General features: G+C 42.6%; 1 protein-coding gene across 6 annotated transcripts in view; it reads left to right on the top strand.

The window, feature by feature from the left end:
* RGS6 (regulator of G protein signaling 6) overlaps window positions 1-17,297 on the top strand; it is a 413,592-nt gene that overhangs the window by 337,895 nt on the left and 58,400 nt on the right. For all 6 annotated transcript variants that reach the window (XR_009556626.1, XR_009556627.1, XM_060262314.1 and 3 more), the window contains exons 13-14: window positions 5,299-5,409; window positions 7,618-7,743. Coding sequence is in view for 4 of the 6 variants with exons in the window: in XM_060262314.1 (XP_060118297.1) it covers window positions 5,299-5,409; window positions 7,618-7,743 (237 nt within the window). In the remaining 2 variants the exon portion in view is untranslated. The remainder of the gene's footprint in view (window positions 1-5,298; window positions 5,410-7,617; window positions 7,744-17,297) is intronic.

Here is a 17,297-nt window from a genome sequence, read left to right as displayed (position 1 = left end):
GAAGGCTGTCCCAGAGCAAAAGGAGCCTCAGACATCTGGTTTACAGTTGCCTTTTTTTTTTACTACTTAGCGATATGCACATAACCGCATAACCACATAATGTTTTAACGTATGTGTATAATGTGTGTATGCGCGTAATAGTGGAAGAAAAAAATAACTGCATGGTGCCGTTGTGTGGACGGCAGAAGACGGTTTCACCGGGACTGATTCAAATTGTAGTATGGCAGTCTGATCGATAATATCGGAACAAAGATGTTCAGAACAGAACTGGGTCAATTTAACACGGACTCAACATGCTGTGTGAACAGGGCCAGAGGTTTACTGTTCAGCAGAGATGTGGGACAGCAGACATGCGAGTTTCACAGACAACAGCACCCAATTGATTTTTAACCTCCACTTATTCTTCCCATTGTTTCCACTCTGCTTATCTCCAAAAGCAAATATTTTTCCCTCCTCCCTTGCAGCAGTCATGAAATGTAATTATCAGAATAAGACCTGATTATAATGTCTTGTGAATAGAACAGTAGCCTTTCCCTGTCTGTCTATGGGGAAAAGATGTTCTCACCACAAGCAGCAGCATTTCTGATCTTTAAGAATATAGAAACAGTGGTTTAGCCCTGCCCATGACAACTGAAAGAGAGCAATTAGACAGCTCCATGGGCCACAGTGATCTTTCATCCCTAAGATCTGTGCACAATATAACAACTAGAGTTAGTGTAGGAATATATTCTGTGTGTAAGTTACAATGGATGTCCAGATTTTTGTAAATGTCAGCATTCGAGTGTGAATGTCAGTATTCAGTGATGTATCTCTGTGTTCAGATGTTCACAGGGTTTATCAGGACTATTAACATTTGACAGTTAGCAAATCTCAGGTATTCACAGAAACATATGTACACAGTTGGATTTAAATCAATGGTTCATGGCATCAAGAGTGAAATGCTGATATATGAAACCCAGATGGTGTGTCACACCTACATAACTATAATTTCAATAGGAAATAGGTAAAATTGATAATTTTTTAAAAGTGGAATAATTTCCTGTAATAAATATTAACCCTGTGCAGATGTTTAAAAAGCATTTAACACTGTACACATATAAGGGGGAAGGTATTGTGGCCACTGGTCTCATCTCCAGTATCCCTGGACATACAAGTGTGCATGCATAGGCTCTTCCATGTGATTTGGCAGCATTGCCAGCCATGTGGAGGAGTCCATGAGTGTACTCGTGCACTCCACTAGAGTTCACCATGGAAATTCTGCTATAAGGACATAAGGCCAGCAGATGCCATACCACTCTGTCTGCCAGCATACAGTGTAAGCAGTTTTAAACATTTGCATAGAGCTATTATAGTTTGCAGGATCCAGTACATGGTAGAGCAATCCTGCTGTGACCTGTGGACCCTATTCCAAGGCCAGGCATCTGGACCCCAATGGCTGCCCAAGGTCTCTGCCTGGCACGTGCCACCCATCTGATTTTTCCAAAACCTGAAGGGGCTTTTCTTTTTCTCTGTTCAGCTACTGGCACCACCTGGCCTTTGCAGGAGTTGCCCATTGAAAGGGCCAGAACTCCCAACTTCCTTGCTGTATTCTGAGGCCTTGCCTCTGTGCCTCCTGTTATCCAGCATCTGGTAACCATGGGGACAACTTGCCATTTTGTGCACCACTGGGGGAGTAACCACTTACCAAGTGATTGTTCCTTCCCTTCCTCCTCGTATTCCTTTTCAAAAAATAGTGTGCCAGAAATTATGGAGTTCTAATATGGTATAAGCCCTGATCTGGGTAGCCCAGGCTAGTGTGATCTCATCAGATTTCAGAAGCTAAACAAGGTCCTGGTTAGTATGTGGATGGGAGACCTCCAAAGAAGTCCACAGTTGCTCTGAACATCTCTTGCTTTAAATACCCTATGAGGTCACCACAAGTTGGCAGCAATTTGACTTGAATGTGGCACAGAGAACCACTACCAGCATTAAAAGTTATAAAGCATTTATTGAAAAGAAAATGTTACAAACATACTCTCAGAACAGCACCAACTGAGCAACGGATTAAAAAAAAAAAGTAAAACAAAATTCCTCTGTCCCTCTCTCTGTACATGCCCTAGCAGATGTAAACCTAAGGCAGGTTCTTCATTTAAAAGGTTATAGATGTTGTAAAGGGTTCCTGTTGCCTTGAAGCTTCTACTCAGGTGTATGGGCCAGAATATGAAAATGATTGCCTCCTATAGCCCTCTGGTGAGAGTTCTGTCTGCCTCAATGGAATCAGCAAAAAAAATAAAAAGAAAAACAGAAAAACTTGCTCTTGGAGTTTTTATCATCTCTCTCCTTCCACTGACCAGGTCAGGCCAGCTTGAAAAAGTTTTTCCTGAAGTATTTCTAACACCTTAAGTTATCCAAATCTCTATTCCCTGTTTGATATCACTTGTCTAGTTGAAGGGGAGGGGAACTTGACCATCCCATTGTCTCTTGCTAGACCTATTAGCATTTCTAAAAGGGTGGCTGAGAAGAGGCTGGAAAGCAGTTGAATTGACTCCCCCAATTCTCTGCCAAGAGAGAGGAGAATTTTTAAAACCCAAGGTGAATGTTTTGCTCAATTCAAACCTCCAAAGAAAAATGCACAGTACAAATGTGCAAAACAAGTTACACCTGATAGAAGACTTGGAAAAAGAAACCCTGAGAGACCTGATGAAGGAGATACAACAAGACAAAGTGTACAAACATAGAATTACAAATGGACTTTCCTAGGGGTGTGGGGAAAATAGTATTTTCCAGGTTTGAATATATTGGATCCGAAAAATATCAATATTTTCTGATATTCCCAAATCAATATTCCCAAAATTTGGGGAAACCCAAATTTTTCAGCTCCGTTATACCCTTTTGTAGTCAATGGTCCCCATAGCGTATAATGGAGAATAACTTCCAAGGGTATCTGGGGCTCGTTTCATTTCATTTTATTCGATTTATATCCCGCCCTCCTCACCAAGGCGGCTCAGGGCGGCTCACAACATAAAATTCTAACAATAAGATTAATGAATATTAAAATACATTAAATAGTTTACAGTGGTTAAAACAAGAAAACAAGAAAACGATCTATCAATGTGCTATCCTACAACCTTCCTTTGGGGTTTTTCAGGTATCGGTCAGTTATATGCCAACCGGAAGAGGACTGTCATACAGGCCCTGCGGAACTGCCCAAGGTCCCGCAGGGCCCTCACCTCTTCCAGTAGCTGGTTCCACCAGCAAGGGGCTGTAATCGAAAAGGCCCTGTCCTTGGTTGACTTCAGATGGGCCTCCTTCGGCCCAGGGATTGTTAGTAGATTTTGAGAACCAGATCTAAGCACTCTCTGGGGAACATGTGGTGAGAGATGGTCCCAAAGGTAGGCAGGTCCTAGGCCATATAGGGCTTTAAAGGTAATAACCAGCACCTTGTACCGAACCCGGTATATTATTGGCAGCCAGTGCAGTCCCCGGAGCCCCGGCTGAATGTGCTTCCACTTGGGGAGCCCTAATAACAGCCAGGCGGTGGCATTCTGCACTAGCTGCAACTTCCGGGTTCGGCACAGGGCAGCCCCATGTAGAGGGCATTACAGTAGTCCAACCTTGAGATGACCATTGTATGGATCACTGTTGCCAGATCGTCGTGTTCCAGGAAAGGGGCCAGCTGCCTTGCCCGCCTAAGATGAAAGAATGCAGACTTGGCAGTGGCTGCTATTTGGGCCTCCATTGTCAGGGCAGGCTCCAGTAGTACCCCCAAGCTCTTGACCCTGTGTGCCATTGTCAGTGGCACACCGTCAAAGGCTGGTAGGGGAATTTCCCTTCCCGGACCATGTCGACCCAAGCAAAGGGCCTGTCTTCGCTGGGTTTCATTTCAATCTACTCAGCCACGGCTTGTAACACCAGGTCCAAATTTTCTGGGACACAGTCAGGCCGTCCGTCCATGAGTAGATAGAGCTGGGTATCATCAGCATATTGGTGACAACCCAACTCATACCTCTGGACAATCTGGGCAAGGGGACGCATGTAAATGTTGAACAACATTGGGGAAAGCACCGCCCCCTGAGGCACCCCGCAATCAAGCTTGTGCCTCCGGGAAAGTTCACTCCCAATCACCACCCTTTGTCCCCGACCATCGAGGAAAGAGGAAAGCCATTGTAAGGCCAGCCCCTGAATCCCCACGTCGGCGAGACGGCAAGTCAGCAACCGATGGTCAACAGTATCGAATGCTAACAACATCAGTACCGCCGAGCTGCCTCGGTCCAGATGCCACTGAAGGTCATCCACCAGAACAACCAGCACTGTCTCCGTCAAGAACGGAAGCATCCTCCAGAAAACTCTGTAACTGCAATGCCACTGTCCTCTCAATGAATTTACCCAAAAAGGGTAAATTCGAGACCAGCTGATAGTGTGCCAATTTGACCGGATCTAGTGTTGATTTTTTCAGAAGAGGGCGGACCACCGCCTCTTTAAGAGGTGCTGGAAAATGCCCTTCCATCAGGGATCTATTCATGATATCCTGTACAGGATATCTGAGCTCCCTCTGGCAAGCTTTAATAAGCCAAAAGGGGCAAGGGTCCAGATCACAAGTTGTAGGGCGTGCAGACAAAAAGTGCCAAATTTGCAGCATAGCTGCTTGTGCCTCTCCTTTAAAAAACTAAGTTTAAAAGAAGATTGGACCAGGGATCTAATTCTGGGGGCCCTCAAAGAAAGTGCCCCCATTGATTTCAGTGGAGAGGAGGAAGGCATTTAAAGGGATCATGGTCCCATTAAATGCCTTCTCCAAGCCACATGACTCCATGGCAGGTGAACTCCAAAAGAGTTTAAAGGGCTTGCAGTCCCTTTAAACACCTTTTCCAAGCAGCAAGTTCACCCAGGAGGCATTTAAGGGAATGTATGTGCTTTAAACATCTTCCAGGTGAATTCACCATGGAGTACCACAGCTTGGAAAAGGCATTTAAAGGGACTGTGATCTCTTTAAATACCCTTTAAGTTCATCTGTCCAGCAGTCCCAAAAATCATGAATATTTTCGAGATTTTTGGAGGATTGGCCATTTCAGATAGACAAACAATATCTGGCTGAACCAATACCTGAAAAATGCTGATATGGTATTTTTCGGGTATTTTTTCCAGCTCGGATTTAGCCAAATGCACATCTCAGTAGAAACCATCCTTTAGTCCAACCTTTTCTTTGTCTATGAGCAGTATAATGGATATATTGTTTCAAAAAATCAAGCAAAACAGCATCCTTTAAGCATTTATAAATATGGCTGTTCTTATCTCTGTGTATCTTTATTTCTCCTGTTATAGTTTAATTGCTTACTCAGATCAGTACATTGAGTATGATCCTTTTATAACTCCTGCTGAACCTTCCAATCCCTGGATGAGTGATGATACCATGTTTTGGGACTTAGAAACAAGGTAAAGTAGAGACTTTCCAAAGGAATCCTTTTTGCCCAGCTAACTATTTTATTGCTATGGATTTCAAAGACACACACACATCCATCATTGATCTTTTTATGTAATTCATAATAATATGAATTATATTTATATTCTATAATTTACATATATTAATTTGCAACCAGAAAACCATATCCCCCCCCCTCCACTTTTAGTTGGTCAGTGAAAAAATATCCACATTTTCTTATTTGAGCAGATGTGCCCTTCTCACCAGAAAGGGACTTGGGATTCGATCCCCCCCCCCCACACACACACACATATTTATAGAGTGTGTTTTGCTGATTTCAAATGGCCCTCAGGAGTTGCTGTTTGCCCAGTTGTGGGACATGGGAGGTTGTCAGTGTGTTGCCTCTGCGTTGGAAGCAAATAGCAATTCTGGGGAGCCTGTTGACGTCATGATAATGGCATAAGGTAAAAGCGTTAAGACACACAAACCCCGGTGTGATCCTGGTGATCCCAGTGTAATCTGTAGTTGCTGTTTACTAGTGAAAACACATGGTCAAAAGGTGGGCTTTCATATGTGGAAACGTATGGAACTGTTCTTTTACACTTTGAAATATAATATGAAAACTAAATGCAGATTCAAAGTTCCTTTTGCGCAAAAGACTGAACAACAGCTTGCCCAAGAAGAAATATATAAGCTGCTGTGGAACATATCTATAGCCCTGTGGGAGTTCCTGCCGAAGCATTTTAAGACCAGCACCACTATATTCTTATGATTCAACCCCAGAGCCCTTTAGTTTGTTATAGCCATTAGGATGAAACTAGAGCAGGGTGTCAAACCCATTTGGTATAAGGGCCAAGCCATGTGGGCCAAGCCAGGTAGCACAAATAAAATATAATGCCAGGTAGCACAAATATAAACTATATAAAGGACACAGACAAAAAGTAATTAAAAAAAAACACCTTAAAAGTAAAACATGATTAAAACATGTTAGTCTTAAAGGTGTTTTATTTGTATCTCTTTAATGGGATCCAGGGAACTGGGCAAAGGAAGCTCTGGCTCTTTCCTTCCTAGGACTAGGAGGTGAAGGAGCCTCAGCCAATAGAAGGAACAGGGGCATGGCTCAGTAGCTCTGCTGTGTGATTGAGAGAGCCTGGCAAAGCAAACTATGCTTCCCCCCCTTCCTCCCCAAGAGAGGAGCTTCAGCCAATGGAGAAAATAGAGACTCTGCTCTGTAGTTCCTGTGTGATGGATCAAGCCTGGCAAAGCAAGCTGTGATGCAGAAGGAAACAAGAGAGAGGAAGAAGGAAGTAGACAACAACCAGTTGTTTGGGGACCTGATAGGAGCTCTCTGGAGGCCTAATTCAACCCCCCGAGCTGCATGTTTGACACCCCTGAACTAGAATATATCTGTACCAAATCTTAGGCATAGACAAGGCTTTTTTTGTAGTAGGAACTCCTTTGAATATTAGGCCACATACCCTTTATGTAGCCAATCCTCCTGGAGCTTATAGTAGGCCTGTAAGCTATTGGGGGATTGGCTACATCAGGGAGGTGTGGCCTAATATGCAAATGAGTTCCTGATACAAAAAAAGCCCTGGACATAGAGATATGATGTCTTGAACTTATGAGTGGATTTCTTGACATCATAATCAAATAACTACATTAAAAAGAATAGACCCTTTTTTTTTTGCAGATTTGCAGCACGAACACAGAAGTTCGTGCTGATTATCTAGACCTTGTTTGCTTTCTCAAAACTATTTTTTTGTAAAAAGATGTGTCAGAAAACTAGAAGAGAATCCATGGGGCTTGCAACTTGTCTGGTTACATCCTGCTAGCATTCTCATCAACTTGAAAAACTCTCAGTCAGATAGAAATTATTGAGAAACTTATGATTAGACAGAGATTACTGTACAGATCCATACAGGGTTATGAGAGTCCAGCATGATCAAACATGTTGCATAAAATCCCCCTTTGCAACCAAATTTTTACCCATATGTTCTACCTTGCTTATATAGTAATATGTCAGTGGCAACAAATCACCTTTTTCATACCTTCCTTTTCTCTGATCTTTTAGGTCAAAAGGATGTGTAGTTTTTCCAGTTTAATTTACATTTTAACTGCTTACTGATGTACTTTGTGAATTTAAATTACTGTTGAGAAAAATTTGTTTGTCAGCTTGTCAAGGAAACAATGACTAGCATTTTCCCCTCTCTTTATAACAGCAAAGAACCTTCTCAGCACCGTGTCAAGAGATGGGCTTTCTCCATAGATGAAGTGTTGAAAGATCCAGTGGGGCGTGACCAGTTCCTTCGATTTTTGGAATCAGAATTCAGTTCTGAAAACCTCAGGTAAAGCCCCTTCAAAAGCCCTATGGATTTAAAACTCCAAAGGTAACATCTGTGACTTAGATGAAAAGGGATAATAACTGAGGAATACAAGAATCAGCCTATTATGCAGAATAACTCTAAATTAGATAATGATTATGCTTTTGTTGTTCAGCACACAGTCAAGTCCAACACTTTGCGACCCCATGGACAAAGTCACGCCAGGCCCTCCTGTCTTCCACCATCCTCCGAAGTCTGCTCAAATTCATGTTTGTTACATCAGTAACACTGTCCAGCCATCTTATCTTTTGCCTTCCCCTTCTTCTTTTGCCTTCTTTCTTTCCTAGCATCAAGATCTTCTCCAGGAAGTGCTCCCTTCTCATTTGGTGGCCAAAGTATTTGAGCTTCAGCTTCAACATCTGACCTTCCAGTGAACAGTCTGGGTTGATTTCCCTTAAGACTGACTGATTTGATCTCCTTGCAGTCCAAGGGATTCTCAAGAGTCTTCTCCAGCACCACATCTCAAAAGTATCTATTCTTCTGCGCTCGGCCTTCCTTATGGTCCAGCTCTCACAGCCATACATTACTACTGGGAATACCATTGCTTTAACTATACGGACTTTTGCTGGCAGGTTGATGTCTCTACTTTTTATTATACTGCCCAGGTTCGCCATAGCTGTCCTCCCAGGGAGCAAACATCTTTTAATTTCATGACTGCAGTCACCGTCTGCAGTGATCTTGGATCCCAGAAATGTGAAGTCTGTCACTACTTCCATGTCTTCCCCTTCTATTTGCCAAGGTGTGATGGGGCTGGATGCCATGATCTTAGTTTTTTTGATGTTGAGTTTCAAGCCTACTTTTGTGCTCTCCTCTTTCACCCTCAACAAGAGGTTCTTTAGGTCCTTCTCATTTTCTGCCATTAGAGTAGTGTCATCTGCATATCTGAGGTTGTTGATGTTTTTTCCGGCAATCTTAATTCCGGCTTGTGCTTCTTCCAGGCCAGCATTCCGCATGATGTGCTCTGCATATAAATTAAATAAGCAGGGTGACAATATACATCCTTGTCAAACTCCTGTTCCTATTCTAAACCAATCAGTTGTTCCATGTCCCATTCTGACAGTTGCTTCTTGACCCTTATAGAGGTTTCTCAGGAGACATGTGAGGTGTGCGATCACTTTTACATCTCTCACCAAGTCTTGGGCATTACTTAGGACCAAATCCAGGATCGCCCCACCCCTGGTAGGTTCTGAGACCATCTGCTCCATAGCACAGTCATTGAAAGCATCTAGAAACTCAATCTCTTTCTCTCGACCGGAACACATATTGACCCAATCAATCTGTGGGTAGTTAAAATCACCTATTGAGACACAGTTTTTACGTTTAGCCGCTATCTTTAATACTTCCATCATATTATAATTATCCTTTAGAAGAAGAAGAAGATATTGGATTTATATCTCGCCCTCCACTCCGAAGTCTCAGAACGGCTCACATTCTCCTTTACCTTCCTCCCCCACAACAGACACCCTGTGAGGTGGGTGGGGCTGGAGAGGGCTCTCACAGCAGCTGCCCTTTCAAGGACAACCTCTGCCAGAGCTATGGCTGACCCAAGGCCATTCCAGCAGGTGCAAGTGGAGGAGTGGGGAATCAAACCCTCTTCTCCCAGATAAGAGTCCACACACTTAACCACTACACCAAACTGGCTCTTTATCTTTTTGATTTGGTGGGCGATAACAAACTCCCACAGTTAAATTTCCTTTTGGGCCCTCTATTTCAATCCAAAGCATTTCTAGAAGGGAATCTAATTCTCTGACCTCAGTCTTACTGGACTGTATACCCTCTCTGACATAAAGAGCCACCCCACCTCCAACCCTTCCCTCCCTATCCTTCCGATATAACTTATATCCAGGAATCACCGTGTCCCACTGATTCTCCTCATTCCACCAAGTTTCTGAAATTCCCACAATGTCTATGTTTTCTCCCAACACTAAACATTCCAACTCACCAATTTTACTTTGAACACTTCTAGCATTTGTATACAAACATCTATAATTTCCCAGGCAAGTTAGGCCTGCAACCTTCCTCCTGCTGCCTCGAGACTTTGGCAGACAGTCCATACTGTTTGTCACCATCTCAGTGGACGACTCTGATCCATTACCCGGTAGAAAATTAACAGCTAACCCTTTGAGATGAGTCCTCCCGAACCAGACACATTTCATCTCCTGTCGGCTTTCCCCCAAGATTTAATTTAAAAACTGCTCTGCCACCTTTTTGATTTTAAACACCAGCAGCCTGGTTTCATCTGGGGACAAGTGGAGACCGTCTCTTTTGTACAGCTCCTGCTTGTTCCAGAAAGCATCCCAATGCCTAACAAACTTAAACCCTTCCCCCCTACACCATCATCTCTCTGGACAGCAGATAACTGAAGGCTTCCTTTCTCAGGAACATAATGCAAGCATTCTAGTTGCCACAGACTGAAAAAGATAATGGGAAGCCATCATGGAATGGATGAGGTAGCAAGTGAGCACTGTAAATCTTATCAGTAAATTACTATTCTGCATAAATAGAGGTATGTCACTGTTTCATGTTTTTGAACCCATTCTAAAGCTTTTGGTAAGCACTATTAGCTGGAGGACTTCTAGCCAAAGAGAGTGCAGTCACACTGCTAAATATATTGCTGAGATTTTTATCTGAAAGGAAATGTATATTTACATGAAGAAACTTCAGTTGAAGTGACTGATGCTTGACAGTTTTAAACTAAAATCTCAATTAATTTCAAAGCAAACACTTGCTACACAGTGTGCCATCTTATTTACTATTTAATGAAACTATTTATATGTCATCTATTCATATAACTATCTGTGAGGCAAATCACAACATAATAAAACAGCAATGAAAACACAACAAAACAGTAAAAAATATAAAAATACAAAACTATGGCAACAGCAGCATAAACAGTGTACAAGACACCAGCAATTAAACAAACATCAAATTAAAATTAGGATAATGATCTCAAAACATCCTCAAGGTAGCACTGCATAAAGCTTTCTAAAATCCCTGATGACCTAAAAACTATGATGGAATAAAAATGGAACAGCTAAAAACTTCACAAGAAAAAGGGGATCCTAGAAGGAGAATGGGAAGAAAAATCTTCACATGGCCCTGGCAAGATTGTTGCCAAGCAAGTCTTTGTAATGAGGGGATTCTGCAACCCAGGTACCACTATTAAAAAGTCCCTACACCTGCTGCTTACCCACCTAATATCTGACAGTGTGGGGTGTAAGATGTTGATCTTAATCAGCAGGCAATAATGATGGATGAACAGTGTGTAATAAAACCCAAAATGCTAATGAGCACCACCCTATATAATACATTATTATAAAGAACTATATATGGCAGTCCATTAGGTATTTTGGTGCCAGATGATATAAATCTTCCCTGTGCAATCTGGGAAAACACCCATAAAATCAGAAAAAAGCAATGAAGAAAGGAGAGACTGATAGTGTAAGTACTCAAGAAACTCAGACAAGAAACACAGAATATTAGCTAAGGTTGCCAAATTGGTTTGGGAAATCCCTGGAGATTTGGGGTGGAACCTCGAGAGGGTAGAGTTCAGGGAGTGGAAGGAGCTCAGCAGAAATGTGCCGCCACAGAGTCCATCCTCCAAATTTGCCATTTTCTCCAAGGGAAATGATCTCTGGAGTAATTCCAGGAGAGCTGTAATTCTGGGAAGACTCTAGGCCTTACTTGGAGGTTGGCATACCTACTGTTAGCAGAACTAGAGCATGCTGTTATGCAGTCCACTGAACCCAGCACCTAGTTAAGATGATGCTGGATCAGAAGTAACAGTGCTCATAAAACAGCAGATGATACTGAAAGAGCAGAGGTAAGTGGACAAGTTTAGCAAAAGGATGGAGGATTACACTTGCACTGCGTGAAAGAAAGTTTCCTTGAAAGTCAGCAGCCCCTAGGACCAGAAGGACTATGATTGGTCTCAGAGGTTGAGAATCTTGTGGAAGGATGAAGTTATTTCAGTATTTTGCCTCTGGTCACAGAATGCCTAAGGCCAGGCCTGGGGAAGAATCATACCAGCTGTCTCCAGTTTCTCCATCTGTCAAGGTTTTTGAATAGTTACTCCCACCAGAGAAATCAGTAAAATGTCACAATTAGAATTACTTCTTGTAAACAAACAAGCAAGCATAAGAACAAGATAGATCTTGAAATAAAGCATGTGTGAATGTGGAAGAGAGAAGGGATTGGCAAATACAAAAGGGGAGAATTTAACAGCTAGTGCTAGAAAAGAGGATTTGCACAAAGGAAAATTAGAAAATTTAGGAAATAAATTAGAAAATAAATTAGGAAATAAAGGGGTTTTATTAGAATTATTACTCACTTAATTTGAGATAGTTGAATTCAGCATGCTAAAGCTGCCAATGACAATATCTCAGGACTGCTTCCCAAATTTCCAATACACATGCAGGCCCTGTAGCTAGCAAAAGCATACTTCTGCTAGCAAAGAAAAAAACATGTGTATTGTGGGGTATTATTATTATTATTTAAAGGAAGGGGAATAACGTTCTTAAACAAGAAAATAAAGTTACTGAATTACCAGAAAAAGAACCAAATGAAATCAGGTAAATAAAAATAAGGGGGAAAGGAAATTACTACATATGTGTAGTAATTTCAGAATTCCTTACAGAAAGGAAATTACTACATATGTGAAATACAAACTCAGTTTAAACCCTTTCCCTAACAAACTACCTGCTACTAAGGCAGAAAAAAAGGGGGAGAATCAATGACATACAGGCCTGCTTCCTGAAGATGTCTGGGCACCCCTGGAGAGGCACAGCAGAATGGGATGGAAAAATAGAGAAGCCAGCTGTACAGCTGGGGTAGCAGACTGGGATCCCTAACAAATTGGATAGAGTGAGGGATAACTTTTCATACATTTTTACTAAGATTGAGGATGAAGAAAGTGTTGGCATTGGAATGCAGAAGTGATCCATCTTTCTGGAAATAGCTAATTTGAAAAGGGTTTTTTGTTTGTGTGCATTGGGGAGGGGAGCGTAAAAGGTAAAAGTATAAAGGAGGAGTGTTCCTTTAGGAAGACTCGAGAGTTTAGTTAAATAGGCAAGTATGGATGATTAAGTATTTTACATGATGGAGTTGTGTATGGAGGGAGGAAATAGCTGGGGCTGCCTAATGCTCATTGTCTCAGTTACATGAGTCATTATTAAGGCAAGATTAGCAGGGAGGAAACCCCTTCGATCAGGGTTTACCAAACTTTTCTTTCCCGTGGCCTGGTTATTTTTACACTTTTCCTTTGTGGCCCACTAAAATTCAGGGGTGGAGCCAGGAGACTTTGGGGGTGGAGCCGGGAGACAGGAATTATGTCATTTCCCGTGCTGTCACTTCCAGATCAAGGGCCAAGTGATGTCATTTCCAGGGCACACTGAACCAAAACTCCACCAAAACCAAAACTCCACCTTTTCCTGTGATGTCACTTCCAGGGCACTCCCCCAAAGCTGCCTCTTCATCTGAAGTAACTTCGTTTTCAGAAAAATACCTCTGAAACTCATGCTGAGCTAAAATGGGGGTGGAAAGTGGATGGTCTGCAACTTTTTCATACATTCCCAGGATCCACCCTCACACCTGCATGCACCTATCAGTTTGTGTGTTCTCCTCCAGCTTGCAAGCACTCCTAATGCCCATGTTCAATTGCCTGTACCACCTACACACCCCTTCCTCAACAGCACTGGCCAGTGTATGCAGTTGGAAGTGCTGTTGCCATTGCCATCAGGAATGCCCACACTGGGCCCTGGCAGCTGCTGTACCTCAAAATATGCTGACACATTTAGTAGGCCCTTCCTTCAGCTGCTACTACTGAAACCCTTTCTCAAGTTACAACCAAGCTTGCTTGGTTTCAAGAAAATCTTTTGACAGCTATCTTTCATACTTTTCCTTGACTAAAACACTGGGAAATTGCTGTGAAAGGTATCACAGAATTGTACTGCAATTAAGGAATTAATTTCAAGTTATATAAAATTCATACAAGCTTTTCTGCAATTATCCCAAAAAGGATATTTATGAGGAGCTTGCAGCTTTTTACTGGCTGTGTTTCCCATGCCTTTAAAAGCAACCTGTTGTGCAGATATTTAGCCAGTGAACTTCTTTCATCCTTTTTAATATCTACAGGAGGAGTTTAATTTTGGTGTCAGACAGCTATTAAAAGCAGGACCAGTAGTATGGTGCTAAGTTCATAGTACCATCACTTCCAGTGCTGTTGAGATATACAGCAGTAATCTCCAATAATCTCTTTCTGCCCCACACCTCTAACTCTCACTCACTCACACAGAAATCTCATAGAAAGGCCAGCTGGCTACAACTGGGGGTGCCAATTTTTCATTGACAGAGCTCCTATGTCTGCAACAACAGTATGATACACAGAAAAGTTTCATCCAGTAAAAATGGAAGGAAAGAAAGAAAGGGAAAGGATGAAATGGAAGGAAAGGAAAGGAAAGGAAAAGAAAGACATGGAAGGAAAGAACATAGGAACGTAAGAGAAGCCATTTTGGATCAGACCAGTGGACCATCCAGTCCAAAATTCTCTCATACAATGCCCAAAAAGCACCAGAATGTCCACTAGTGGGGTCAGGGCACTAGAAGCCCTCCCACTGTTGCTTCCCCCACCCCCAGCACCAAGATTACAGACAGAGCATCCCTTGCAGATGGAAAAAGAAAGAAGGGGGGACAAGGGGGGGAGAAGCCTTACTCACCATCAGATTACCCCAGCCAGCAACAATTCTGCCCAGGGGTCGTTTGGTAAAAAAAATAGCTACTGGAATGCCCACTCCCTGCCCCTCCCAGCTGAAAAAAACACACACCCCTTCTTTGCCGCCCAGGCCTCCCAGGAAATCTCCCCAAAAGAACATACTGCAAGGCACATGAAAGCTCATACCTTGAAGAACACTTCATGGATCTAAAGTGCCATTGGACGCCAGCTTTTCTCTCAAACTCTGGGAGAGGGGGAGAAGGAAGGAGAGGCAGCCTAGCTCCTCTCTGCACAACACAGAGATGGGGGAAGGAAGGAAGCCAAACGGAGCTCAGGCTTTGCAGCCTGTGTCAGTCTTCAAGGCTAGCTTTTCTCTGCACAACAGAGAGATGGTGGAAGGAAGGAAGCAGAACAGAGATCATGCTTTGCTGAGGGTGGGGCTAGCTTTGGCTTTTCTTATGACCCGGTAGTGAGGTTTCTGTGGCCCAGTACCAGGTCCCAGCCCTGCAAATGGGAAACAGTGCCTTAGGTCATTGGGGGAAAGACCCTTTGATTGACTCCTACCAGATATGGTTTGTGCATGATTAATGGAGGATTTGCTTTGGCATTCCTTTCATGCCTTGCATGACTCATTGTAATTTTGCTATCAGTTTGATCCAGACTGCATTTTTCATTGCTAGACCCATGCTATAATGTGCAAGTGTACAGGGATCCAAAATGGAGGATTGCTGTGAGGGGGAGTCCCATGGCATCAGGACCCAGCTGTAGCATGCATTTCTTATACTGTAACTGAAGTGCACCAAAGTTTGCACATCTTCATTCTACTTACACTACAGTGGCTAAGAAGCAGGGAGGTTTGTTGAGAGCAGACGGCCAAGCTGCCATCCTACCTACAGCAGTACAGCAGGGGTTTCCAATCTTTTTCAGCCTATGGACACCTTTGTAGTTCTGACGCAGCATGGTAGGTGCAGCCATTAAATGACTGCAACAGGAGGTGGAGTCAGCGCCAAAATAGCCACAGAAGTTTACCTTCAGGCACACAATAAAGATCCTTGTGTTGAGTTGTGGTGGCAGCTGCTGCCAAAGGAAAAAAAAATCTGCAAAGTCAATCAATTGCCATGCTCACTTTCTAAAAACATTTGGTGAGTATCAGAAAAAGTATCAGTGGGCACCACGTTGGAGATCATTGCAACACTAGCATATTCAGTCACTGAATACTGCTATTAGGGGGGAGTGAGTTAGAGGCAAGTACAGCTACAAGTGACAGAAGTCAGTCTGAGTTCTGAGGATTTATGATTTCAACAGCAGTATCATTGAAGGTAAGCAAGCATTGTTGATTCAGTGCAGATTTTATTAATCACTAGCCACAGTACACTCTGATCTTTAATACAAGGATGACTCTGGGTTTTATGCTTTTAATGCACATTTTCTGCATAAATATTACTTCCAAAATCCAAGTAGGATGATGATGCTTTTGAATTTGTTCCTGCATGTGAAAGCAAAAATTTGGAAGCTTCGGCAGGTTGTAGAAATGACTAGTTACACCACTGGGCAATTGCTGAATGTGAAATAACATTGTACCAACTGGGGTACCTCAGTTACAGTATAAAGGCAAAGGTGCAAGCACCAGTCATTTCCAACTTCGGGGTTACGTGGCTTTCATAACATTTTCATGACAGACTATGGGGTGGTTTGCCATTGCCTTCCCCAGTCATCTCCACTCCCCCCAGCAAGCTGAGTACTCATTTTACTGACCTCGGAAGGATGGAAGGCTGAGTTAACCTTGAGTTGACTACCTGAATCCACTGGGATCGAATGCAGGTCATGAGAAGAAAGCTTGGACTGCAATACTGCAGCTTTACCACTCTGCGCCATGGGGCTCCTCATCCGTTTCAGTATAGGAAATGGCTATTGTATATAGTGATGACACTGCAGGAAGCTGTGGTGATATCCTAGTGTCACCTGGTTTGTGAGGTGTACTACAGAAAAAAAGAGGGCAGAAGAAGCTAGGATTACTTTTACTTCAGTAGCAGTGTCTATAATCTCATGACCACTAGAGGGTGCAGGTACTCTATAGGTACATATCTACGCTAAATTTCAGTTCAGAACATCCTGAACATCTCTGTGGCTTTCTTTGTCTAATGCAGAGACTAGTATCATATCCCGTGGACACTGGGAAGGCTGCAGGATACAACAGAGTTGCCTAAACTACTGTTTGGAGAACTGTTTTCATTCACTGGTGTTCACAAGTGACAGTGGAGTATGTGGCACTTAAAGTAATGCTAAACAAGCTTTGTTTTTAGTCTTTAAGGGATAACGTGAAATACAAAACCACAAGCCCCATTATATGGATATAACAGTTTGGTAGTCTGGAATCTCTACCTTTCTCCATTCTAGAGCAAAATTTCTCTCTCATTGTACATAGGGTATGCTCTGGATGGTGTTTTCTTTCATTGCAGATATATTTGTAGATACAAAAAGGCCATGGGAAATGTTTTGCAAACTGCATAAATAAGTATTTCCATGGGTTTTTTTAATGGCGTTCTCTCTTATCATGTGAATAATACCTAAAAGTTAGATATTCTGCACCAGCATGGCATTTGTAGTATCACCTATGAAAATGTCCTTAGCCTCGACAGGACCAAACTGTTCACAAATGGACAAGAGCCTGAGGCTGAGCAGGTTGGCCCTGTAGGCTTGTGTGGATTGGAGACTCCCTTGAGAAACACAACGATAAAGCCATTATGAGTACTGCATAAGAACAAATGGGAATAATAAGTACATAAATTGCACTTTGTTCCTTTCATAG

The sequence above is a fragment of the Heteronotia binoei genome, chromosome 21, assembly GCF_032191835.1.
Source record: "Heteronotia binoei isolate CCM8104 ecotype False Entrance Well chromosome 21, APGP_CSIRO_Hbin_v1, whole genome shotgun sequence".
NCBI classification, from domain to species: Eukaryota; Metazoa; Chordata; class Lepidosauria; order Squamata; family Gekkonidae; genus Heteronotia; species Heteronotia binoei.
Note: the sequence above shows the minus strand (reverse complement) of the source record. Positions and strands in the feature narration are given on the sequence as shown.